The following is a 26,730-nucleotide window of genomic DNA, read 5'->3' as shown; positions in this document are numbered from 1 at the left end:
CATGACAATGCCTCCATATTGTTCTGCAACAATGTACCACTGAAAATATAACAGAAAAAACTAAAACATATCATCAAAGAAAAAGATACTCAATAAGATTTGCTCAAGGTAAACAGATGAAAACATTATTTAGAGAATTAGCTTTCAGAGAAAATTATCACCATGGCAGAATAAGAATGCATATTCCCTGCATCCTACATTAATCACCAGGCAGGGTAGCTTTAACAGCAGTCCTGCAATTCAATACAGCTAGCACCTGGAGAGACAGAGGCTGGCAGCTTTCACCTCCTTGTTACTATAAGTACTTGCAATACTGATCAGGTTTCCTGGAACTGATGCAACATGTAAGCTACTAAAGTAATTTGGTCACATAGCACAACTAACTTACCTTCTTTGGAGGGCAAGTGCTATCACATCTCAGTCAAGAGATGAAGATAAAAAAGGTATAATGTACATTCTTAACTATAATGTACATACTTAACATCACACTGTGTCTTCAAAGTCTCTTCATGGTTTACACTTGACTCAACTATAACTTCAGAATTCAGTATATATCCAGTTCTTAATATATGCTGTAAGTAAGTAAAAAAAGGTGTGTAGAATTCTTTTTTACTATTATTTAAATATGCTGCTGTTTGTACTACAACATTTACATGATGGACAGATAAAACAGACTACATTTTTATTCTTCAAAAAGGAAGTTATGTAATTCTTCTAAGGTTAGATGTTCTTTCAGGTCTCAGACACAAAATCTATATGAAAATAAGATGGATTATTAAGTCGGAAAGAAAGAACTATATGCTATAGGCTGCCACTTAAATCTTTGGACTAGTTTTGCACACACACACACACACATGGTATTTCCATTGAGCACACATTGAGGTTTCAAAAAAGATGGACTGTTTTACAATACTCTATACTGAAATATCATCTGAAGATTATCAAAATTCATGAGCAAATTTAACACATCAAAACCCAATTAGTTCATTCCACTAACTCCCTTTAATAATATAGTACATTCCCACCCACCTTATAGATTCTTTACCCCCCTAAGTTCTTGTATAAAGCATGAAGGTTGTCCAATGTTCATGCACACGAAGCAATCACAGATCAAATGGGCCTCAAAAGAGTCTTTGAAGACCAGAGATGAGAGAAAAAGGCAAGGAACATGGATAACTTAAATAGTAGGAAAGTAGCTAGCATCCAGAGCTGCCTTGGTACCTGGGCAGATTTGTTGTGGATTATCTCCTGGCTAATATAACATAACCATATGCTAAATAAATAAAAAACCCTGAACATTTGTCAGGTCTCTGTCCCCTTCAGAGAGTTTTAAACAAACAAACAAACTATGATTGCTATTGTACTTGACTAGAAAAACAGTTTTGCATGACTTCGGTCATGAAAGGCCTGGTTGCCGAAAAACAAACCCTTAATTTAAATGTTAATGAAAGTGCTGTTGGAGACATCAGAAGGCTTCATTTTTTGCAACAGCTACACGAGTGGTAGAATTTATGGCCTCTGTTGCCTCCTCTCTCGTAATCCCTGCTTCTTCAACCAGTAAAGTTGTGTTTTTTTTAAAAAAGGAAAGCTAATTTTAACATTAACTCCACAGTTCCATTCTGGCAATTGCTAAATTATCTGCTGGCAGGGCACTGATCAAAGGTGGAAAAACAAAGGCATGCTGCACAGTCAAGCAAAAGTAAACAGCGACCATGGCCCAGGAAAATTACCTTCTTCATTCTTCCCCTTGGATGTTTGAAAAATGAAGAGAAAAGATCACTGACTGGAAATGGAAACCTGCAGTCCTATGGCTGAAATGTAATCAAGGTGACAAGAAAAACTAATATGGGCATTTTCTCCTTATGGAATAAGATATAGGTTTCTCTCCTAACCTTTCAGGAAGCACCTCCACCCTTGGAAGTAATTAAAAATCTACAATACCAGAAAAAAAACAGGAGAATCAAAATAAAAGAAGAATTATACATTTCCATTAAGTCACATTTCTCATCTACTTTTTATGAAGGAAATCTATTAAATTATATAACTATTCTGACACAACAGAAGTTCAAATTATTTTCCTCCTATTTACTAGCATAATGAAAAAAGTTGATTATATTGAAAAATCATGAACCAATGCAGCCTTCAAATATTCAGAATCAGATTATTTAATATTCAGCAAGGTAACTGGCATGAAAAACATAAAGAACAGCTGCTTTGAACAAATGAGTTAACGAAGTCCACCTAATTTTAATATTCTATGGCAAAATTTAGTAGCATCCAAGGAAATAGTCTGACTGATCCAAAAGGAAAGGCCTCAGGGTAAAAAGAGGGGGGATATGATATTTTGCCATGTAAAGATAAATAAAGTGAATTCTGGAATCCTGTTAAAAGCTGCCACAAACAATAATAAAACATGAGCAATAGATTCAATAGCATCCTATGTCACAAAGTCATAACTAAGTAGCCTAAGGTACTTTTTTATACCTGCCATCTAGTACAACAATTAGCAGAACATTAAGTTAAACTAATATCAAAATCCTACTGAGAATGGAAACTGTTAGCATTTAAGTATCCTACAGGTTTGGGAGGGGAAGATCAACTACTTAACAAAACATATTTGGGTGGCTGAGATTGATCAAATTGTCTATGTCCAGCCCATATTGTGTCAGTACTTTTTGGTCTGTTGATATCTAGAAAAAGAAGAGTCTTTCTGGAGAACCCACAGAAATGTAGCTACTCGGGTAGATTATCTCCTCTAGCACTAAAATTATCAGCTAGGCAGAAATTTTAACTTTAATCAGCAAGAAAGAAAATTAGTTAAGATTGAAATTTTATTTCAATCTTAATTAGATGGACACCACAGCAGAGGATTGTGTTTGAGACACAGTGGGGAATTTGAAAGAGATTTGTAGAAGTTAAGATTGTATATTTCTAATTTTGGGTAATTATCAGAGGGCCCCAACTGAGCATCAGTTTAGTAGCTGAGAGAATACTTTGTCAGAAAATAACTTTAAAGCAGTAGGAATAAATATTTTGATTGATAAAATCCTTGATCAATAGTTCGTTCTGATTGTCAAGACTGATTTTTGGCTATTCTGGATTAATCTGAGTGAATACTTCTCCCACTGGGAAAACAATTCCAAAGTATTTGAAAGTCTTGACTTGCTCAATATTGTGACAATTTAATTGGTACTTGTGGATTCTGGACATCTAGTAAATAGGACTTTTGTGCTTCTTTCATAATTTAATACTAATTTTTCATCCTTGCAAGAATTTAGGAGATCTGGGACAGAACATCATTAGCATTCAAAATCATGGGTAAGTGTCTGTGGGCTAATTTGGGGAGGGGGGAGTCGGTTTGTTCTCATGGACAACCACAGAATTTGTGTAAAAATTGTATGATACAGGTAGTCCTCAATTTATGAGCACAATTGAGCCCAAAATTTATGTTTCTAAATGAGACAGTTATTAATAGATTTCCCCATTTATGATCATTCTTGCCAGTGTTGTTAAGTGAATCACTGCAGTTGTTAAATTAATACAGTTATTAATTTATATAATAATTTATATAATAATAACGGCTTCCCCATTAACTTCGCTTGTCAGAAGGTTGCAAAAGGTGATCACAACACCCTGGGACACTGCAACATCATAAATATGAGTCAATTGCCAAGCGTATGTATTGCTCACATGACCATGGAGATGCTGCAACAGTTGTATGTGTGAAAAATGGTCATAAATCACTTTTTTCAGTGCCATTGTAACTTCAAACAGTCACAAAATGAATTATAGGAGATGACCAAGCTGAGCCCAAGGGAGGGTTCAAATGCATCATCAGTCATGAGTCCCTTTGTGTCCACAAGAGATCTAACTCCAGACCATCTTGAATTCCTTTCAGTTTTATCTACTGCCAATTTGCTTTGAAAGTCAGTAGTTCAGATTCTTGTAGAGAACTTAAAGCTTGAAATAAATCTTTATACTTATTTGAACTGCCTGGATTTTCTGATTTCCCTGCACTTGACATGAACTGTTGTAACTCAAGGACTACCTGTATTGTGATGGTGTTAAGAGTGCAGCCTTGTCTAACTCCCTTTACTGAGATGATTGCTTTAATTACGGTAAACGCCTTGTGGGGTAAATTATACTGACTTAGAATTTTCAGGTACCAGATATCTCAGGAGATAGGTACCCATCTATGGTGGAATTGGCAAGTTTCTCCTATAGCCTAGCTCTCAATATTGAATTAAAGTCAACAAAAATATCCTGTAAAGGAGATCCTGCTCTAGCCATGTATTTCTCTGCTAGATGTTGCAGGATGATCTAGGAGGACTCATTACTTCAGTTTCCTTCACATGGAGGTAGGTTACACAAAGCAAATGCAGATAGATATGTTCTTATGGACATTACTAAGTTTGTGGTATTATAAATCACAAGGGTTCAGAATATTAGGACAGAAGTTGGTTATTTTTTTTCTTCTTGGAGGTTATACTTTGAAGTTTTCAGCTTCATAATGCCAAACAAGACAGAGATAACAAAAAGGACAGATTAGGAGCACAATTGTCAGCCACTTTTTTTAAAGGCGTTGTCAACTGAATATAAGTCTACTAAACTCATGCTTATTTTTAAATCTAAGTCATTCATAAGCAAGAGAAGCATAGAGATAAAAACTATACCACCAAAAATCATTGTTTTGCTATTGAATTTTGCACTGCAATTTGGAATCTTCAAAAATGTGACTCAATAAATTTGGCAAGCTGTGCTGTAATTTAAATTCTCTTAACACAATAGCCCATAAAACAGAATAATGTATTCTCTTATTAAATGGTTAACTGCATATTATAAAACTGAAGACATAACCAAAGGCAAGCCTTAATATTGTAGGGCATGATGAAAATTAGACACAAGTAGCCCCAGTAAACTCAAAAGCTAGATCTTTAGTCTTTTCCTGCCTCTTTCCATCTGTCCCATAGATATCAAGGAGACAACCAAGCTTATCTTGTATGATAGTGTACATTTTGGTATTCAAGATGCTTCTGATTTCAACCCTGCACACAGCTCACAGGTGGGTTCTACTTACCTTTACTACCGGTTCACAATAGGACCGTGCACACCTCTGTGCATACGCAGATCACCCATGATGACGTCATGGCAGGGGTGGGTGGAGCCTCCCACAGTTTTACTACTGGTTATATAGAACCGGATCGAACCGGGGGCAACCCACCACTGACACAGATATACTTGTTTCTACTATAAAAGAGTTAGGTTACTGAAGTGCTAGCACTAATCCTCAGAATTCTAAAATATCGTAAGGAAAAAAAAGATCAGTCACAGCACATATCAGCAATTTTGAATTAATGCAAATGTATGCTCCATTATACAGGCAATAATTCCTTGTTTAAAATATGTGTCTATTCAGAGCAAAGAAGTTCAGGAATCTAAAACCAGACTAGGATACTTAGCCACCTTAAAATTATTTTTACTCAAAAACCTAAGTTGGATGAAGAAAAATCCACCCAGTATCAGTCTTGCTCCCCACCCCACAAACTGTTTCTTCTTTCTAGGATAGCAGCAATAGGTTTTGTTTTGTTTGGGGTTTTTTGGAACTGACAGGTTTATAGGTTAACTGACACCTTCTCTCTGTGGAATTTTAATTAACTTCTCCCATCATTAATATGTTAAGGAGCTAAGGTTCTATTATATAGGGTCAGCAGTGTGTTTCAGGCCTTGCTATATCAGCCATCAAATTGAAGAATTAATGACGTGGTTAATCGTCTCTAATACTGGGGGTGGGAAGAAAAAAGAAATGCGATGGGATCAGTCGTCTCATAAAACAAGCAAGTGATCCAAACCTGGTGGCTGATGGAGAAGCCACTCTGCAAGCTTCCATTTATCACCCAGTGGGGGGAAAAACACACTAGGTAAATATTGTGACAGAGAGTGTGTGTTCACTCCAGGGAGAGACGTTAGTGTTCTGACAAGAGGCCAGCCCTGCAGGTCATCACTTAGGAAGATAAAACAGTGTGCAGTACAAGAGCACGCCCAGTAATAGCAATTCACTCAGTGCTTACCACCTGAAACTCTAGAAGGAGCTCTGAACAAGCAGCTCAAAGATTCTTAATATTGTGCACCTAATAAAAAAAATCTGTTAAATGACTTTGTTCACTGTTGGTGCTGGAAATATTGAGCTGCTCTGATAGTTTCTAACTCTATATTCAAATAAAATGTCAAACAGTGCTCACTTACCTTAGTAGAATGGAAAAAAACAGGTCTCTGTTACATGCTCATTAATTCAAATTACTGAAGTGAATTAGGAAGCAAATTATTCAATTTAGGCACCACTTGACTCCAAATGTACCATGGGCAATGTAGAATAAAATTACAGAATAAAACTAATTTTTTTATAATTATGAAAAAACAGAAATAAGCAACCATCCTAACCCGAGGTCTGGGAGAAAAGCCAGGCCTTTAAGCCTTTTCAGAATGCCAGCAGGGTTGGAATCACATAGATTTCAGAAGAAATCTCATTCCAGAGTGCAGGCATGTAACACTGAAGGCACATTTCTAACTGAAGAGACCCAGAATACTTCAACTATGTCTAATTTAATGGTCAGACAGATAGTACAGGTGTTGGGGGTTCTTCAAGTAACCAGGCTCTATGCCATAAGTAAGGACAATGCTACATTTGGTGGCACACAAATCTAATAAATAAATAAATAAATAAATAAATAAATAAATAAATAAATAAATAAATAAATAAATAAATAAATAAATAAATAAATAACATACCAAAAAACAGAATAGAAAAAATGTTCTGATAGCCCAACTGTTGAGCCCAGAGTATTTCATTGTTTTAATTTCCCACCATTAATTTAGGCTTTAAAAAAATTTACATCAGATATTGCTCCAAATTTAAAACAAGTTAATTACATAAAAATTGACTTTGAAAGACATTGTAATTCAAAATAAAAAATGAGATAATACACTATTCAAGCTGCAATGATAGTTTTTTGCATAACAATTCTTTTACCTGGTTTTCATGGTAGAATGCATACTATTATAATAGAAATGCAAAAATCAAAACCACTTACTAAAAATTTTGAATTTCCTTTAGAGCTTATTTCTTATATACCAGACTATGTTCACAGAAATCCAGTTATAATATTAAATGTACTTCCATGTATTTTAGCAATGTTCAACTGCCTGATGTACTTACAACATTCCACACCCACCTATTTTCCTTGGTAGAGTCTGTCAACACTGCTGAAAGGATGAAGGGCATAGTTCATGGTCATTATTTTTCTGGTTTTCCTATCCAGGACTTTTAGTTCTACTTGGTTCTCCAGTCTACTATTCCAGCTGTGTATCTGATGACTGGAATTGCCCAACTGCTAGTTGCCTTGAGGCATTTCCTCAACTGAGTTTGGATTTTAGTCACAGTTCATCTTCACTTGGCTATTGTTACACGTTCTTTCATTTAAGCTTCCTTTTTACTCTTATTCACCTCCTTAATCTAAACTGCATTCCTGCTGAATTTCTTTGAGTTGTACCATGGAAGTGCCCAGAACTGCACTGATCTTCCATTTTGTTGGCACCTGTTTGCATTTTTAACTTGTTTGTTGATTGTATCTCCAAGGTGTTAGTATTATCATCTTGGTTTTCTTATTCTTTAGGAATTCTAATCTAAATGACAACCCCTACACTATATTTTTACTAATTTTGCAATTGTGTCTTCCACTCCTTGATGCTTAGTGTCAAAGAAGAAAACCATTTTTCCCACTCTTCTGCCCCAGCTAACTCCTTTGCAAAGAATAAAATAAAATAAAAATTTAAAAACCTTGTTCTAATTTGCTCTCTTGATCACAAGCTCCCAATTACCTCTCCTCTTTCTGCCTCTGTGTTCCCTGGGACTAAGCTATTGATTGATCATCTAACCAGAAAATCAGTCCCCAACTATAAGGCACCCCCCCCAACCAAGTCCATATGCTCAACAAACAACTAAGCATACAACTTAGCATAAAAAGTCCAGCCTCACCCTCACTTGTTTTGCCAAACAAATGCAACTGATCAGTTTCACAAATTTAAGAGCTCCTTCTTAAAACCTGCCTTTCCTATATGTCTCTGACTGTAAACTCCCAGCTGCCTCTTCTTTTTTCAAAGAGAAAGGACTTCTATGAGACACAGTAAGTGCACCCAAAATTAAGTTTAAATAAATGTATCCGTATAAAACTCTTGAGCTCACAACTTGTGAGGAGTCCTGCACAAGCTTGCCACCTCATCCTAACAGCAATAGCGACTATCACATGACACTGCAGCAGTGCAGATTGAGTGAAAACACCATGCGACAGGCAAATTCATTAGGTCTCAGAGTCCACAGAGTTACTAAGCAGCCCTCCCTCCTACAGTAAGGCAAGCTTGGGCTTTTTCCCCTGGGATAGCAGGCGGTCCTTCCCCAGTCTTATAGTGATACCCAACCTGCTCCGTACCCACAGCTTCCAATGCACAAAAGAGGCATTCATTTCCTGCCTCCCTCAAAAATAGGTTGAATGTCCTGCTTGAGCAGGGGGTTGGACTATAAGACCTCCAAGGTCCCTTTGAACTCTGTTATACTGTTACGAAATTATTGCATCCTTCATCTCTCCCAAAAAGATTTAATTAATATCTACTGAGTTTGGGGCCGTATAAGATCATTATAACTGTATAAACATTTCAATTTAATTAATAATTAAAGTTTCAGTAAGTTCAGAATACATCCAAAGAAGGAAGAAAAAATGGAGAAATAATGAAAAAGAAGGGGCTATGTAAAATCTTTTTGCATAATGTATTGTAATATTCATTACAATATCAAATTCCTAAAAAGAAAAAAAAACAATTGTAAGTACTTAAACAATACTGATTATAATTATCAGTAATTATTAGGCTTATATTATATTCTATAAGCAAGTATGTATAGAGCTATTTTGGTGTAGTGGTTAAAGCATCAGGCTAGAAACTAGAAGACTATGAGTTCTGGTTTTGCACCAGTCCAATTTGGATGTTCAACAGTAATTCTGTCAGTTTAAGAAATACAGAATACAAAATATATAGAGAGAGGCTATTGTAATTAATATTGATGTTTATTAGAGGCTATTGTAATTAATACTGATGTTTATCAGTAATGTGATACTTAATATCGCAATATTCTGAGGTTAAATAGTACAAATGCAATTTTTCATTTCATGCTATTTTTGACTTTCATCTTCTTAGCAAGGCTCTGAATTTGTACTTTAAATAATCCAATATTTGGACAGTGCAGTACATTGTAATAGTAATATGATACCAATTAGAAATAGAATTGATACATGCAAATCCCATTTCCAAGGATCCACTGTACACAGGGACATATTATTGAATACAGCACTGCACTTCATGCATCTGTAATACAAGAATTAAGTGTTACAGAATGCATAGCATCAGAATTGTGGAAGAAATAGAAACAGCTTGAAATATCACGTGTTTTCAAACTAGTGCTTATAATGGGAACATGGGCCACAAGAATAGTGCTGGAATTTTGAAAGTAAATGAGACTGCACTTTTTATTCAATTAAAATGTGTGCTCACATCAAAATATGCAGAAACAATAACTTGTAAATTTGAAAATTTGTATAATTAGTACAAATTATATGCAGGTATATATGAAACCTTTGCCTTCTAAAAGAATCATGGTGAGCCACACCACTCATTCAAAGGCTGAAAGCAGAAGAAAATCACAACTTCTTTATCCTTCAATCCTTTAGAAACAGTACCAAGAATCAGATTACTGGCTAAAGCAAATCCAATACTACTCATAAACATCAACAAATAAACAAAATTAATTGAAGTGATCTGAAAAATATTGGAAAATAAAAGAAAAAGTGAACAAGGATCATGAAATTGTGAAGATGTAATGCATTGTGCAAATGAGTCAGATAGTTCAATAGTGGGGGGGAAACGGAGTACGATACTAAGTTTTAATAGTTTCCTATATTTAATTTTATTTCATAAATTATTCTGAATATGTACAGCTCTTACATGTATTATATGAAGGTTAAATTTGCTGTTATTAAGAGAACCAACTCCTTACTTTGAATGGCTATATAATAAAGTTTTTGAAAAAGGCTGAAATAAAAACTGATTTTGTAGTTTCAAGTAAGAAGCAGAACTGACTGCTTGGTCATTTATTTAACAACTATTGCATATCAAACTATTCCAAGGTTTTATTCTCACCCCCACCTCAAATGAAATAAATAAAAAAATAAATCAATAAAATAAAATAAAAACTTTCAATTTCTCAAGTCTTAGGGATCAGTTTAGTGGGGGAAAATATACACAATTGGAATATTGAGCCGAGGTGGCGCAGTGGTTAGAAAGCAGTACTGCAGCTACTTCAGCTGACTGCTAGTTCAGCAGATCAGTGGATCAAATCTCACCAGCTCAAGGTTGACTCAGCCTTCCATCCTTCCAAGGTGGGTAAAATGAGGACCCAGATTGTTAGGGGGCAATACCTATTTAATATACTGTCTTTGGTGTAAGCCGCTCGGAGAGTGGGCGGCATAGAAATATGACTAATGACTAATAAATATTGTTCAAACCATTCGCATCTTTTTCTGCACTACAAAATAAGGCTTTTGAGTCATAAAACTGATTCTATCATGAAACAAAATTTTAAACTTCTTATTGTAGGATATGCAACTCTATGAACAAAAAACATTATACTAGATGTGAGGTATCCATATATTGAAGAGAGATTTTTCAATGTCCTTTTTGTTACCTTAATAATGGACTAATAGCAATAGACCAGACCCGGTCTTCTGTCTGTATTGTATGCAGACACTGCCCAGCCCTGCCTGATGACAAGGACCAAACCTGAAGAGAGAAAAAGAATGAATGATGCATAAGATAGATGTAGTAATAGTTGTTGTGTTGAAAAAGAAAATTCCTCCCAATGAGATACTTTGAACACATTCTTAATGTAAAACCTCCATTCTATTATTTCAGTTACAAGATTTTAGGAGAATAACATTGATTACAGCATTGAAATAATAGAATGTCATACACTTAATAGTAATTGTACATTATATATTATTTGTTCCCAGTCTAAAATGGTTTGAGAATGATTTTACAAAAAAATGGATATTGAGGTACGGAGTAGATTAAATCTGCATTGCAGAACTTGTTTCAAATTCCAAAATTTCTCTTCACCCTCCAAATAGATATTCTACTTTTCACATACAAATATCTGGTCCTCACTGCATTTTTCCTCCCCCCCCCCTATTCAAAATCTTAGGGGTTTTCAAAGTTGGCATATTGTTTGTGTTTGTTTGTTGACATTGATAATGCTTAGGATTGCAGGCCATTCAGTGTCAGTGAAGAATTTGGCACCTAGTGTCACCAAAAGCAGCAGAAAAAACTTAGCTCTTTTAATGCATCCCTATCTCATAGAGGTTAAAAATATTGCTAGGAGCATGCTATCTGGTGCCTATCAATGTGGAATGTGCATTAGCAGCTACTCAAAGCTCAACCCTAATCAACACTTGCTATCCTTCCAAAGCACCCAATGCACTTACAGCTCCCATTAGGGGACCTAATAGGGATTCCCTTCAAGTTAGGAGTTAACACAAGGAAAATGTCAGGGTAAAAATAAAAGCAATTCTCTGCTCATGAGGATCAGGCTTGAAGAGTGTTAGTTGAGCCAGATTCCATTTCTGTGTTGGAAAAAAAAAACCAAAACAATTAAAGGAAAATTCTCTATGACTTTCAAAATGCCCCCAAGGTCATAGGATGCTTTCAACTTCAGAACAACAGAGCAAGCACACTGGACCCTACAGAATTCTGCATAGTGGAATATCCACCATAATTAAATAGTTATCTATCTTCTCATAAACACTTGGTATACATTTTTACAGTTCTATTAAGTCAGTAAAATCCTCCAAGACTAATTGTGACATAGAAAATGCCCCGTATCGAAATATGCTGTCTTGAGACAAGTTCCACTGTCCTACTGAGTCATGTTTCTATATGGTTATATGGTTAGAATCACTGTCCCATTTCAAATCATATGAATAACAATAACACATATTATATTTAACTATGCTTTTTACAACAGCTTCTGGGGACGAATGCAGAAACTTCCAAATTACATAGAACTGTTTTTCAGTAAATGCAAAAATTATTTCTGACCTATATATAGAAACTAATAAAAATAAATCCTGGTTCTAAAAATAATTATCTCAATGCATTGGGAGGAGAAATAGAGAAGGAAATTGAAAAAAAATGAAGAAAATGTTATACAACTCTTCCTCTTGCTCTCTGCTCCCCTTCATTGTTTCGCCAATGCAGAGGCCTAAAACATCACATGTTCTCAAAGCTTTTGGACTATACAAATCACTTAAGATATGCTGTAGATATTGTAGCATAGTATGAGTGTCACAGTTAAGAAATGCATTCATACTGCTATAATTACTTTTGAGAGCCTTTGTTAAGTCTTACTTAGTGGCCATACGGGCAGCAAAATGTTCACATTTTTCCACACTTATTGCATCCACAGATTCTCGCCCAGCCGCCCTATTTAGGGTAACTCGCTCCCTCCTTAAGGTTGGGGGAACAGAGGAGCCCTTGCAGGTAGAGCTGAGGAATTTGTGCAGTTTCTGTCGGATAAAATCGCTCAGATTCGGATGGACCTGGACTCTGATTGGGCAATACCGACCGAGATGATGGGGGCGGGTCTTAGTCCTATTGTGTAGGAGGAGTTTGAGCCAGTGACTCCTGAGGAAGTGGATAAGGCTGTAAGGGCAATGAGCTCCTCCACTTGTTTGTTGGACCCGTGCTCCTCCTGGCTGGTTTCGGCCAGCAAGGAGATGACACGAGACTGGCTCCAGGCTTTAGTTAACGTGTCCTTAAGGGAGGGGTCCTTCCTGCAGCCATTGAAGGAAGCGGTTGTAAGGCCCCTGGACCCAGCTGAATTAAAAAACTTTCGTCCAGTCTCCAACCTACCCTTTCTGGGAAAGGTTGTAGAGAAAGTGGTGGCACTTCAGCTCCTGCGGTCATTGGATGAAACAGATTATCTGGACCCTTTTCAGGACCCGGCTTCAGACCTGGCTACAGCATGGAAACTGCCTTGGTCACGCTGATGGATGGTTTCTGGTGAGCCCGAGACAGGGGTCATTCCTCTATCTTGGTGCTATCTTGGTATCCTTTTGGGGCGACTGAGAGAGCTGGGAGTGGGAGGCACCGTATTGCAATGGTTCACCTCCTATCTCTCTGGTCGATCACAGTTGGCGCTGGTAGGAGGACAGAGGTCGTCCCCTAGGCCCATCTGCAGGATGCCTCAGGGCTTGGTCCTCTCTCCCCTCCTATTTAACATCTACATGAAAACACTTGGTGAAATAATCCGACGACACGGAGTGGGATATCAGCAATATGCTGATGATACCCAGCTATATATTTTCACCCTTCGTCAGTTCAGTGAGGCGGTAGATGTGATGTGCCGGTGCCTGGAGGCTGTGAGGATCTGGATGGAGTCAACAGGCTCAGATTTAACCCAGACAAGACCGAATCGCTCTGGGTATTGCCTCCTAAAGACTATGTTGATTGTCCATCCTTGGTTTTGGGGGGTGTTCTGTCCCCGTCGCACGCACACACACAGACAGACAGACAGGAGTTAATGAATCAAATAGTCAGGAATTCCTTTAAGATAACAGTCTTGGCAGCGAACCATGAACTGCCTGCCAAGAGATTTTACTCACTAAGGGAGGTTTTTTCTCCTTAGTCCGATATACCAAATTAATTCCTCAAAGCAAAGAATTGTCAAAGTCCAGTCCGAAGAAATCCAAAAAGAGATTCTAACAGGTTCCAAAAATGCGATATGACTTCCAAGTTTTTCAATTTGTCCGTCACAAGGCCTGAATAGCCGACACACCCCCTTTTATCCCTTGTGGGGTGTGGTCCAGTGACTCAGCTCAATCTCTGGCCCGCCCATGCCTCTTTCTCTGCTGTGCGCGCTTATCCTTCCAACGCTGTCTGGGATCCAGCCAAAACTCATCCCCCTCGCTCTCTATCTGCGGCTGCTCCGAAGTGCCTTGCTCCTGGCATATCTCTTGGCTTTCGGAGGAAACCTGAGGCATTGCCAGAGAGGAGGGTCCTGGAGAGGGAGGCCTTGCCAAATCCTCTCCTTCACCTTCTGAGTCCTCTCCCTCTGTTAGGACAGGCTCGGGGGTCGGAGTCACAACAGGGGGAAAGTGCCCCCCTCAGAACGGGCTCGCAATTTGGGTGTCCTTCTAGACTCACAGCTGAGATTGGAACATCTGACAGCTGTAGCTAGGGAACCTTTGCACACGTTTGTCTGGTGCACCAATTGCGACCCTACTTGGATCAGAAGGCTCTCCTCACAGTCACTCATCCCCTTGCCACCTCACGGTTGGACTATTGCAACACGCTCTACATGGGGCTACCCTTGAAAAGTGTTCGGAGACTATAGTTGGTCTAGAATGCAGCCGCGCAAGTTATAGTGGGTGCACCTAGATAAACCCACATTACACCAATTCTCCGCGAGCTGCACTGGCTCCCTATCGGTCTCCGGGCGCAATTCAAGGTGTTGGTTATTACCTTTAAAGCCCTACATGGCTCAGGACCAGGCTATCTTCGAGACCACCTTCTACCACATAGCTCCCAGCAACCGGTAAGATCCCACAGAGTCGGTCTCCTCCAGGTCCCGTCAGCTAAACAATGTTGGCTGGCGGGCCCGCAGGGGAGGGCCTTCTCTGTGGCTGCCCCAGCTCTCTGGAACCAATTACCTCCTGAAGTCCGGACTGCCCCCACCCTATTGGCCTTCCGGAAAGCGGTGAAACCTGGCTCTTCCAGCAGGCCTGGGGCCGTTGATCTCGTTATAGTGATCTTGCGAGACCCGGCCACAAATTGGAGTGAATGTGTTTTAATGTTTTAATGTTTTAATGTTTTAATGTTTTCTTTTAACTTTTGTATGGGATATTGTTGCATTGTTTTATTCTCTGTTGTAAGCCGCCCAGAGTCCCTTGGGAGTTGGGCGGCATAGAAATGCAACAAAATAAATAAATAAATAAATAATTTAAAGAAAATGACCACATTGCCATATTGATCCAGTACTTTTCCTTTGGTTGGGAAAAATACTATGTTTTTTTTTATAAAAAAAACCCAAGCTAGATATTTTCTGTTAATAAATGTACAACCTTGATCTCACACATAAAATAGATGCATACACCTCCAACAGATTGTTTTCCCAATCTGTTTTTTATTTTTGATTATTTTTGTCCCATCTTTAGGACATTTAAGGAAGTGAAACACGTAAAATATTATGTTCTAGGCTTCTAAACAGCTGGTCTTGGTGCCTTTATCCAAGGACTGGATTAGTTAGTTAGCAGGACTTTGGCATTGGGTTTTTATTTGTTCGCAAAGTTAAATATAAGAAGTACATACTAGTTGCAGCCATTAACTATCTTTATGTACATTGACCTGATACCACAAATATACAGTATAATGTATGTGCCCACCTTTGCTGTTCTGTCTCGAGAACCACTCACAATGATAGATTCTTGGCAATCCACACAGTTCACTTCCTGTTGATGCCCAAGGATCTTAAAACTGAAGGAACCATTAAGTTTATGGAGGGCAATATTTCCATCTCTAGAAAAGAAAATCACAAGCAAGAAAATCACCATCTCAGATAAAATCATAAGGCAGTGATGGCTAACCTTTTTGCCATCATGTGCCAGGAGAGGAGAGGTGGAGGAGGTGCCCACACCCATAATTCTATGCGCCCCCCCCCTCCTCCCCTGCCCCCCACTCCTAGCACGCGATGGCTGGTAGGCCCATTTTTCTTTCTTACCTAGAGACTCCAAGTGAGGCTCTGGAGGCTTGGGACAGCAAAAAATGTCACTTCCTGTCCCACTGGGAGTTGGGAAATGGTCCCTTTCAGGCCTCCGGAGGGCCTCCGAGGAAGTGGGAAAGGCTGTTTTCGCCCTTCCCAGATGCATAGAGAGGATCTGGAGCCAGATAAGAAAGAAAAATGGGCCTTCCCCACCCCCCACCAGGCCCACCGGAGGCAAGAAACAGCCTGTTTCCCTACTTCTGGTGGGCCCAGAAGGCCCGATAATCAGCTGGCCGGTGTGTGCATGCGTGCCAGAGCTGAGCTTGCGTGCCCACTGATATGGCTACGCGTGCCACCTGTGGCACGTGTGCCATAGGTTCGCCATTACGGTCATAAGGCATATAATACTGTTGCATATGACAAACAGCTGGGCATATCCAGATGAGGGACCTGTTATTCTGTAAGTAAGCCAATTTACTGGATTCTGCTTTAAATTATTCTAGGCTGCAGTCACTAGATATGTGCAAAATTACAGCAGAAAAGGGAATTAGTGGAAGAATGGTTCCTCAGGATCTAGCTGGGGTTACAGTAGAGATATGAGCAAAATGCAAGTTTCACAACATAGAGTTCAGTATATATTTAAAATGCTAATAAATTCTGCATGTGAAAAGGTTCTACAAATTGATCCTAAAATATACCTTTCTGGGTATATTTTTCTGGGTATATTCTTTTTAAAAAATCAGGTCTACAGTTTTAATTTCATGCAAATTACCAGCATATACAGATATAGTTTGACACATTAGATGACAATTTTTCAAAGAATCAAGATTACTGCATTATTATGCAAACTCAATTCCTATTTTGAACCAAGAAAATCAGATTATTTATATACCTATTCAATAAAATTCAGAATCTTCCTTTATTTCAGTATTATATATTCCATACCCATGTCTTGTTTTTTGGTACAATTATTTGAATTTTGGTGCAACTGGAAGAGGCAAGAAGTACAGTACATAGCTCACTATTATAAAGCTCTCTTCATAACCAATAGAAAGCAGTCACACAATTCAGGTGTTCTGAAAGTCAGTTCTTCCTGTTCTACTTCATCTATATATCAATGCTAATCACTCAGCCATCTTCATTCTCCTCCCAGTTTCTCTTCAACAAGGAACTTACCCTCCTCCACTGATAATATGGCCATTATCAACTACAAAACGACACACATCCTCCCGGTGACCAGAGAACACTCTCTGAGGATACCATACCAAATTGGTATCTTTAGGGTGGAGCCAATAAAGGTGGATGTCTTCTGCTTGGGATAGATAGAGGTAATCACCATCTAGTTGCATCCAGGGCATTAAACTGGAGAGGAAAATATTTTAAATAGAAATCAGTGTGTGTGATTTGGGTAGCCATATATATTTGTTTAATAAATAAATTAATAAATCAGTCAGTCAATTTCCACTTGGTAATGGTTTCATGTGGTATTTATACCAAATACATAAATATATTGTATAAAAATCAATGCAAACATTGTATACCATATATCATATTTGTAATCTGCTGTGCAACTAATAGATCTTTAAGTGCATTTTCTATCTAAAACTACACCATAGCATTGGTAAAGTACAACATCTGAAGGACACCCAATATTCAATCTAGCTGTTAGTCTGGGTGGTGTACATAAAATCAGTTTGATTTCAAATGCAAGTGAAATGAAATCCTAAATTAGAATTTCAAATTTCTCCTTTCTTAAAGCATTCATGCTGTATTTTGTATTAATCCCAACCAAATCTACTCAAATTAAGAAGAAACCTCCTTTATAGGAGTGTATTCATGCTTCTATTTTGCAAACTTAAAACAAAATATTCTATGCTATAAAGAAAGCAGTGAATACGGTAAGTAGGGGAGCCCTTCCATACAAATGATGTGAAAACAAGCACAAAAAACTATACTGGAAAAATATTGTGACAGAAAAGACTTCTATATAATGGCAGATATTGCAAGAAAAATTAAAAGCAACAAAGTAGTTCATTATATAGGAAGTGGAAGGTAATCTTAAAAAAATAAATAATATACCAACCTAACAAGTTGCAAAATAGTCTGGGCCAGTTTCATTGTTCCTTTTAAAAATATATAGGTCTCATCAATTAAGATTATTTATAACATTTAATAGTTCGTATCTACTTCATTCAAGGGAATCTCATTATCATTATATAACGCTTTTACCCTAAGCATGACCAGTTTCTCTTCAAATATTAATAAAACTTTGTGAAGATTTGGAATTTGAACTTGATGAAGTTCATGATTCCCTTTACAGCACAGAATTTATTTTCAATCAATTCAACAAATTACCAAGAATTGACTATGAAGATTATTCATGAGCAGCACTACAATCCATTAAAATTAAACCATATAAATTCTAATTTTTCCAGAGTGTTTTGGCAATGTTGTAGACAAAATGGTATATATTATTGTCTTTTGAAGCAATGGTCAATCAATATCCAGGCCTTTTGGTTGAAAGTTTTGAAAGAAATTGTTAAAATCAGTTAATAGTGTTTTTCTAATGCTGGTTCATTGCTCCTATTTCCTATGCTATATTAACAAACACAATTTAAAGAATAGCTTCATTTCTTGATGCTAGCTTTGTTATTACAGAACATCTGATCAGGGGCATTTAAAATATGGGAGATTGCTGCTGCAGCAGAAAAAAATATATACAACTACCAAAATTGTGAAAAAATGGTAATGAAGGATACATTTGCCAGTTTAGGTTAATCCTATAATGTTTGCATTAAGATAATACAGATATGCAGGCATACAAATATACACACAAACACACATATGTATACATAATATATCCTGTATGAGTTCAAAGTGGAATAATCATTAAGTAGCAAATGGAATTTTTTCAAGCCCCAGAACAGATTCACACAAAAGATTACCTAATTTACAGATCATAGTAAATTCCTATTTTTTGGGAAACAGAAAATATTGTTTTATTATTTGTGGAAAAGTCTGCTATTACCTGAAATTAATTAATTAATTAATTAATTAATTAATTCTTTTCTTTCTTTCTTTCTTTCTTTTTCTATATCTATATTTATTTGTTGTAGTGGAAAATTCTTTACCTTTCTTGGAAGCAAGAAGTAATGAAAGAGAGGCTATTTTCTCACTAACCTTTACTCAGTCCTACTTAAAATTAGTAATCACCACTGTCTGCATTTAGGTAACAGGAAAAGGATAGCATAAAACTAAAAATATACTGGGAACTGGAATATTAGAAAAATATTAGTGATATAAGCCTTACAATAAGCAATTGCAAAATGTCCAAATTCAAGAGCCCAATAGAGACCAAAAATGGGATGAATTCCAAAGAAAGGTAACTCTAGCTGTAGATAGTAGGGTGAGGAAAGAAAAGGAATCACTTGCTTGCGTTTCCATCTGAGGAGTGGAATTCTTCGACAGCGTCCAAGCCTCCAATTCTGAGAAACTTTGACCCTTTCTTTAACTGGGACTCCTACCACTCTGTGGGAAGAAAAGACAATATAAAGTCAGGGCCTGATAGGACTCCATGAAAATTATGATATGTCCTAAAGAAATGGTGATTTTATTACAATTCCAGTTTTCAAAGGAAAAGAAAAACAGAATTGGCCATTCAATGTAATCCACTTCACTGAAATACTTGCAGTCCTAGTACACAAGCGACTAAACTCTTTGAAATTTTCCAGATATGTGTCTTCTAACACATTATATTGACTGTACATATTTCCAGCAATTTAGCAGACTTTGGCATATTTATCTCATTATTTTCCATGAATTTAGAAAATGTGAATGAACAGTATTTCTTTCCATAGTTATCATATGCTTCTGACACTCTAAGTGCACCATTTTAGGAACCTGGGATGTACCTTTATTTAAAATTGTTTTAAATATCAATTTGAAAAAGAATTTATTTATTTATTGAATTTATATTGCCGCCTATTCACCAATTTGTCTTATTACTGCTTTAAAATTGTTCTATATGGTTCCACAACTTGATTTTTTGTGGGGGGAGAGGTCAGCTTAATAAACTGGCTATTAAACTGGGCAACTTCTTTTTCTGGTCAATATTAAACTTAGGACCTTTTTTTTCCTGATCATTTCTCATTCCTGTTTTCCAAGTCACTGCTTACAGTTTATTTTCATTTGAAAGCATGTGGTACACAATGAATCCTCATGCAGAGGAATATATTCGTAACTATAGCTCATAGCTTTTAACTGGTTCAGAGCAAACAGGACTTGCCCAAAACAGTACAGAGGGAAAGAAACAAGCATTTTATTTTTAAATGAAAAATGAAAAAGATCAGTCACACATCAAGGAGGTTTTCTTTAACCAGCACTATTAAGAGGTCAGAGTTTAAATTTAGTACTTGGTAGACTACCGTAATAAAGTGAAGAATGAGTATCCTAAATCTTCTGCATGAAATCTAACTACTTTTAAATATATATATATAACAGTGGGAGAAGCAACCTTCAGAAATGTTTTTATCAAGGCCTTGTGTATTCTATCACCAAGCTCTTGACCACCGACCCCTCAAATTCAAATTTGCAAGCTGCAAAACTAGAGTTATTGTAGCTGTTTATTATTAACACAAATTTGAAAGGATATTGTTCTCATGAAGCTGGAAAGGTGAGTTCAGGCTAATTAGCTACAGTCAACTTCAACAGTCTAGATTAAACAGGTGTTACTGCATGTTCCATCCTTCATTACCCTTACTTCACACTTTCCTCTCCTATTATTCTGGCCATCCTTATTGTTAAATTTTGGGCTCAAAATTACTTGTAATAATGACTTATTTTGTCCAATAATGCTCATTTATTGGCATATGTTGGTCCATTGACAAATATGTTGACATTCCATGCTTTCCTTGTACATATTTTTCACTGTCTTTCCAAATATTTTCTTCCAGGAACTCAACCAAAATTCTCAGACTTTCCATGATAGAGTAAGTCTGAAGGGGAGAGAGTCCATATCATTACATGTAACTTTAGAATCTTTATGGTAAGCCTAGAAAAGCAATATTAATCTAGACCAATTCTTCACATCTGCATGCAATATTTTTGTACAAATTTTCATACAAAAATCTACTTTCCATTAAACACTCATGGTCTAGCTTTACCTTTTAAAACAAGGTTACCATAGTGAATAACAGTGGCTAACACATTTTTTTCAAGGCCACTACCCTAAGTAAGATTTGCTTCCCAAGGCCATTACAAAGTACAACACAAAATGCAAGGCACTTATAGCTCAACAAAATTCATGTGTGCCAAAGGCATCTATCCTTGTCCATCACAGAGTTACTTTAAAAAAAGAGAGATACATAGCAGTTTTTGGTGACATCTTTCGTTCTTTGTTATATTGGAAATTCAATACTAGAACTAGTCCTGCTCAATACAATCACAGAAATAGTCATAGAAGTATGTAAATAAGTAAACAAGTAGGAGTGGAAACATGAACTAGGCTCTGCTGCCAAATAAACAAACAAAAAGGCTGCAATTGGAGATTTTCCATTCGTCAAACATGACGCTGAATTGAAGATCTCTAACTTCCCATTAGCTGTGAGGGATAACAAAGAAAAAGCTCTTTTCATGCATCACTGGACAGACCTCAAAAATCATGAATAATACATTTAAAACAATAGAAACACACACAAAAAGTGGTGCTTTTAAATAGTTTTCTTTTTGTGTCTCAATAGGCTATGTTAGAATTAAAGGGATATTAAGCATTACTTGCTGGGTGGTAAGTCTTAGACAACTAAAATCATATTTATTTTATAACATAATGTTTTAAACATGCCAATTCAAACCAGTGAAAGTTGTATATTAATTTTCATGGTCTTGAGAAATTTTCATGTCATCTCCAACCTGTTTAACAATGAACCTTTTTCCACTGTGTTGAAAATTTGTTTGACATAAAATAAGTGGCATAGGCTGTATAAGCATATTCATATCCTACGTTCAGTTGGGCTTAATCCCTAATAAATGTATTTTGGATTTTTGTCTGCACATGTCTATGTGTTTGGTTTGCTTTGTTAAATCAGATAATAATTGATATAATTTATTATTGTTGTTATTGTTATTACTAAAGGATGAGTTGGGATATTCTAACAACTAAGGATTTATTTGTGAATTCAGTTAAGATCACATTTGTAACTACGACACATGAAAGACCACTAAATGACACTGTAGAAGAATTACAGTTATCCTTCTTACCTCTTTTCCCAAGCACTACTATTGTTTCAAAAATGACAAAGTGTCCAGAAGAGGGGGGGGGAATCCCCCTTTAAACAAAGATCTCTTGTGACTGTTAATGCATGGGAGAATGTGTAACCTGGCCCTGAGGCCTGGCCAAACCAGTATTCCCAGCTCTTTCCCCACTGCCTGTGGCTCAATTATTCTTACTCTTCAGTTCCACTCCCTTTTCCGGCACTTTGTCACCATTATAATTTGACTGCATTCCCCTGCATGGGATCAGCTTTACACAAAACATATAGATTTATTTCACCTAGAAATCTTCTCCTGGTCACATAGACACAAGAGAATCAATTGACAGATATTATTCAATGCATCCTATTTAAAGGAGTTATTTTATTTTATATGACTATTTACATTTTGCCCTTCAACTATATGCTCCATGACCAAGCAATACACAAAAAATACAAATTTATAAAAAGGACATATATACAACAGTTTGGAAAAAGGGCAAGGAAAATATTTTTTAAAAAAATCTCTGCTGGGTATCAGAGTAAGATGACTGTAAAATATCTTATCTAGGGAGACCACTACAGGGTCAGCATACAGTCTCTGAAATGGTTATTTCTATATGTGGCAAGGTAGAAAAGGACCTCCACTTATATTGCTAGGTAGTCCTTTAGTTACCTCTGACCCAAGCCATGAAAGATGTTAAATGTCAATACTGATATATTGAACCAATTCCAGAATTAACTAATGCTATATGCTCAAAGCAAATGTTTCCATTTCAGAGCTTGGCAGTTGTATTTTGATATTTCACCTTCAGAACTCCAATCTAGGTGAACTCCAATCTAGGTGATATGACAGATGGATAACTGTAACTGGGGAAAAACTATTGGGAGAAAAATAGTGAGTGACATAGTAGTCTATATTAGTATATGTCACATATTCATGGTGGGAATGGCAATACACTACTCTCCAAGAATGCTTGTAAAGTTAAAAGTTAAAACCCATTTAAGGATAAGGCTCAAACAGATAAGCTTTAACTGTAGATGTAAAATAAATTGTTATAATGATGATCAGCTCCTACAATGTAGCAATCTTTCAAATTAACTATTCTGTATTTTTTTCTCCCCTTACATTTTAACCAACTTTTTCCTGCCATTTCTGAGCCTTACATGTTGAAAATGCTTCAACGTGTAAACTTTCAGCAGCATCTATTATATTGCCATAGCTAACATTATCTCCATCATACACTGGTACCATTAACCCAATAAACAAGTCTATATTTACTTCAGGTTATTAGAATGCTCATTGAGATAAGGCTATACCTGAATATATTATATTGCCTACAATACCCTAAGACATTATGCTAACTCTATGGGAAAGAAGTGGCATTTTCCTTATCTATCATTTATGCTTCATTCTAAAGGGCATATCATTCTAAATGTCATATAATTTTTGATTGGCATTGTGCATTTTTAAAAGAAAAATGTAATGGCTATTGTTAAAAACAATGTACTCATTATTTATCCCATTTGTACTCTAATGATTTTGCCAGGACGCTTGGGGTTTTTAATAATAATGTATAATTCTCTGACAATCTATTATAATCAACTCTAATCCCCATTTCAATTAATAAGAATACAACCTGAAATAGATGAAACTGTTTAAGACTTGGCTAAACTAAACCTAGGACATGAAGTTTTAACTACAGTTAAGCATGTAACCATGACATGTTTATGAAGCAAAAAACCATGTGCTTACAGATCACAATGAGTGGATTCATATGTATGCTAATCCAAAATAAAGTACATTACATTATATATTAAATAATATGTCTACTTGCAACTGGTAATATTAGAATTATCAGATTTCCCAATGTAGTTGCAACATACGTAGAGGGCACCAAATAAGAGGAGATATAAGAAGTAGCAGCAAGAGATGAGAAAATGAACAATTTGTTAAGTTGTTAGAAAATTATGTTTCCAAAAAGCAGATTTTGTAATAGAGTAACAGCAAACTAGATTGCTTTTCTTTGGGCCATGGGATGCAATATAATAAATCAAATTGAAACTATGAATATACATTTGAAAATGTATATACAGGTAGTCCTCAACTTATGACTGTAATGGAGCCTCCACATTACGATCACAAATGGTAATGGCCATTAAGCAAGATAACCTCGCTTAACAACTCCACACTGCATGCTGCACCTGATCCAACTGTTAAGCAAACACATGGATCATTAAGGGGAGCAGGTGGTGCCTCAGGGATAAAGGAGGCTCTAGAAGGCCTAGTGCAGGTCCCGTCCCCATCACAGGGCTTCTCCCACTCCTGAACAATCCCTATGCTCAGATCCTGTGCTGAACTGTTACGGATTAAACCTGGACCTTCTGTATATTCAATCATAAAATTATGGTTCATCCAATACTAATTGCAGCTTCTCTTTAATGCTATTACTGATAAACTTGTTTTATAGTTAATTCATTAGAATGTTAATAGTAGTTTTAGCATCCAGCTACTCCATGAAGCATTTAAATACTACTACTAATCTAATAATGAGCCAATTTGGTGTAGCGATTAAATGTTTGGTTACAGCAGTGAGTTCTAACCCTCCCTCGGGCAATAAGTCAGTTGGGTTACTTTGGGCCAATTGCTCTTGTTCAGCCCTAGAAAGCAGGCAATGGCAAACCATTGGCAGTTTTGTACTGATTGGGGAAAACATTCCATTTTTTTCCTCTTTCTAGATTAACATAATTCAGAGGTTTCAGTTCCAAATGTTTCATTGTCAGTGCACAACATATGTACAGATTGGTTACGAGGTGCTGTATCTGTGATTGTCACACAAAAGGTCAGAAAGCACCTCCACTGCGACTACTATACTTGTTGTGTTTATCAATGGACATGTTGAAACAAATGCAGATTTAGAAGTCTCATTCACTTCACAATTTAAAAACCCTACAAATTCACATAACCCTGCAGGCCTATCGAAACTCACACATTCTAACACAATTAAAAACACTTTTGAGGCTTCAGAATTAACACAACTGTTGGTTCAAATAGCTTGTGCACACCTTCTAAGGAAGTGCTTTAACTATAAAGAACCAGTTGGGCAGCCCAAAATTATTCTGATTGGAAAAATATATGAACACTGTAGCAGAATTCCTAAAACAAAGTTTTTAGGTTTAAAAAAAAAAAAAAAAGCAAACCCCAGCCTCACTCAAAAATAACTGGGGAGAGTGGAAAATTCCATCCCCATCTTTTTTAGAGGCATGTAAAAACAAGGTATACCCCTCAAAATGAACTGCCACGGTTTATTCCCTGGAGTCGCTCTAAAGCAGTGTTTCTCAACCTTGGAAGCTTGAAGATGGGTGGACTTCAACTCCCAGAATCCCCCAGCCAGCGTTGCTGGCTGGGGGATTCTGGGAGTTGAAGTCCACCCATCTTCAAGCTTCCAAGGTTGAGAAACACTACTCTAAAGTGAGCCAACTAAACTTGTCCTGAAATCAGTAAACTCGGATTTGCCTTAACGATGATTCTAACTCGAACTCTGGGCGGGGCAAGTATCAAAAAACTGATGTGAGAAAAGTCACCAGCAATCTCGTATCCAATATAGTCGGCTAGTATGTTCCAGGAAACGTAAAACGGGAAGTTTCCCTTTTTCAGCAACTGAATCCAAAGCTCCTTCGTAGCCAGGACGGGACCCAACCCAACCCGGACCTGAGACCTCCCACCCCTGCACAAAGCAAAGCTTCTAGCCAGGGCTTTAAGCAGCATTTCCCCCTCCTTCCGCCCCGCGACTACGCACTTTCAAACACAGCCCTCCTCCCTTATCGAGCGGGCGGGCGGGCCTTGATTTCAGAGTCCGCTCCTTAGCAACGAGCTAGGCCGCACGCCCTGTTTTTCCCAACCAGCCTTCCCCAGCTTAGACGCTTACAGGTCGGCGCCCAGCGCGCTGAAGCCTGCGTTGAGGCAGAAACGGGCGAGGCGCCTCCACAGCACATCACGGCAAGTGAAACGGAAAAGGCGGCGACAGGTCTGGCCCAGGCGGCCCAAGGCCCTCGCGTCCAGGTACGAGCAGATCAGCAGCAGCAGTTCCTCCGGCAACGCCCACAGCGGAGATCGGATCTCGGCCAGCGGAGGGCTGCTGGGCCTCCCCATGGAGGGGTGATCTCTCCCAACCGGGCCCGGCAGCGATAAAATCAACAGCGGGAACGCTGCTGCTGCTGCTTGCCGGGCCCGGGTAGGCCGTCGCTCTTCGGGGCGGCTGTTTCTGCCCGCCTGCCGGAGCGGTCACATGAGTGCGCCCGGCCCTCCAAAGACCGGTCTTCGGTAATGCATTAAACGCCTGAACTGGCTCTGCGTGGAGTTCAGGATAGAAGAAGACAGCCGGATACTCTTTTCTCCCCAGGCCCAGCATATGTTTCTCGTAAGGATAGACTTAATTGGAGGCAGGCCTAGTTCTGCTAAATGAGCTGGTAGGCAATACGTAGTCTAGCATATTGTGAGAACCTAGCCTGGGCGGTTATTTTAATTCATGCACAAGCTCAGAAAACGGGTCGATTATTAATGGCTAAGTATCTTATGCAAAAACTGCTCGGGCTAGATTTATTATCTCTGCAGGCGTTTTCTGCATA

General features: G+C 37.6%; 1 protein-coding gene across 2 annotated transcripts in view; it reads right to left on the bottom strand.

Annotated features, from left to right (window-relative positions):
- The window catches only part of FBXW4 (F-box and WD repeat domain containing 4), a 72,870-nt gene extending 46,481 nt beyond the window's left edge, over positions 1 to 26,389 (bottom strand). The window contains exons 1-5 of one of the 2 annotated variants that reach the window (XM_070946258.1): positions 26,031 to 26,389; positions 19,289 to 19,384; positions 17,033 to 17,218; positions 15,540 to 15,672; positions 10,787 to 10,881 (exon numbers count right to left, since the gene is read on the bottom strand). In XM_070946258.1, coding sequence (XP_070802359.1) covers positions 10,787 to 10,881; positions 15,540 to 15,672; positions 17,033 to 17,218; positions 19,289 to 19,384; positions 26,031 to 26,254 — 734 coding nt within the window. In that variant the 5' untranslated portion in view covers positions 26,255 to 26,389. The remainder of the gene's footprint in view (positions 1 to 10,786; positions 10,882 to 15,539; positions 15,673 to 17,032; positions 17,219 to 19,288; positions 19,385 to 26,030) is intronic. The other variant, XM_070946257.1, reaches the window with a different exon arrangement.
- Positions 26,390 to 26,730: the final 341 nt, after the last annotated feature.

Source organism: Pituophis catenifer, unplaced genomic scaffold (genome assembly GCF_029215685.1).
Source record: "Pituophis catenifer annectens isolate HBS135680 unplaced genomic scaffold, rPitCat1.0.hap2 SCAF_6, whole genome shotgun sequence".
NCBI classification, from domain to species: domain Eukaryota; kingdom Metazoa; phylum Chordata; class Lepidosauria; order Squamata; family Colubridae; genus Pituophis; species Pituophis catenifer.
This window is presented reverse-complemented; position numbering and strand designations above follow the sequence as displayed.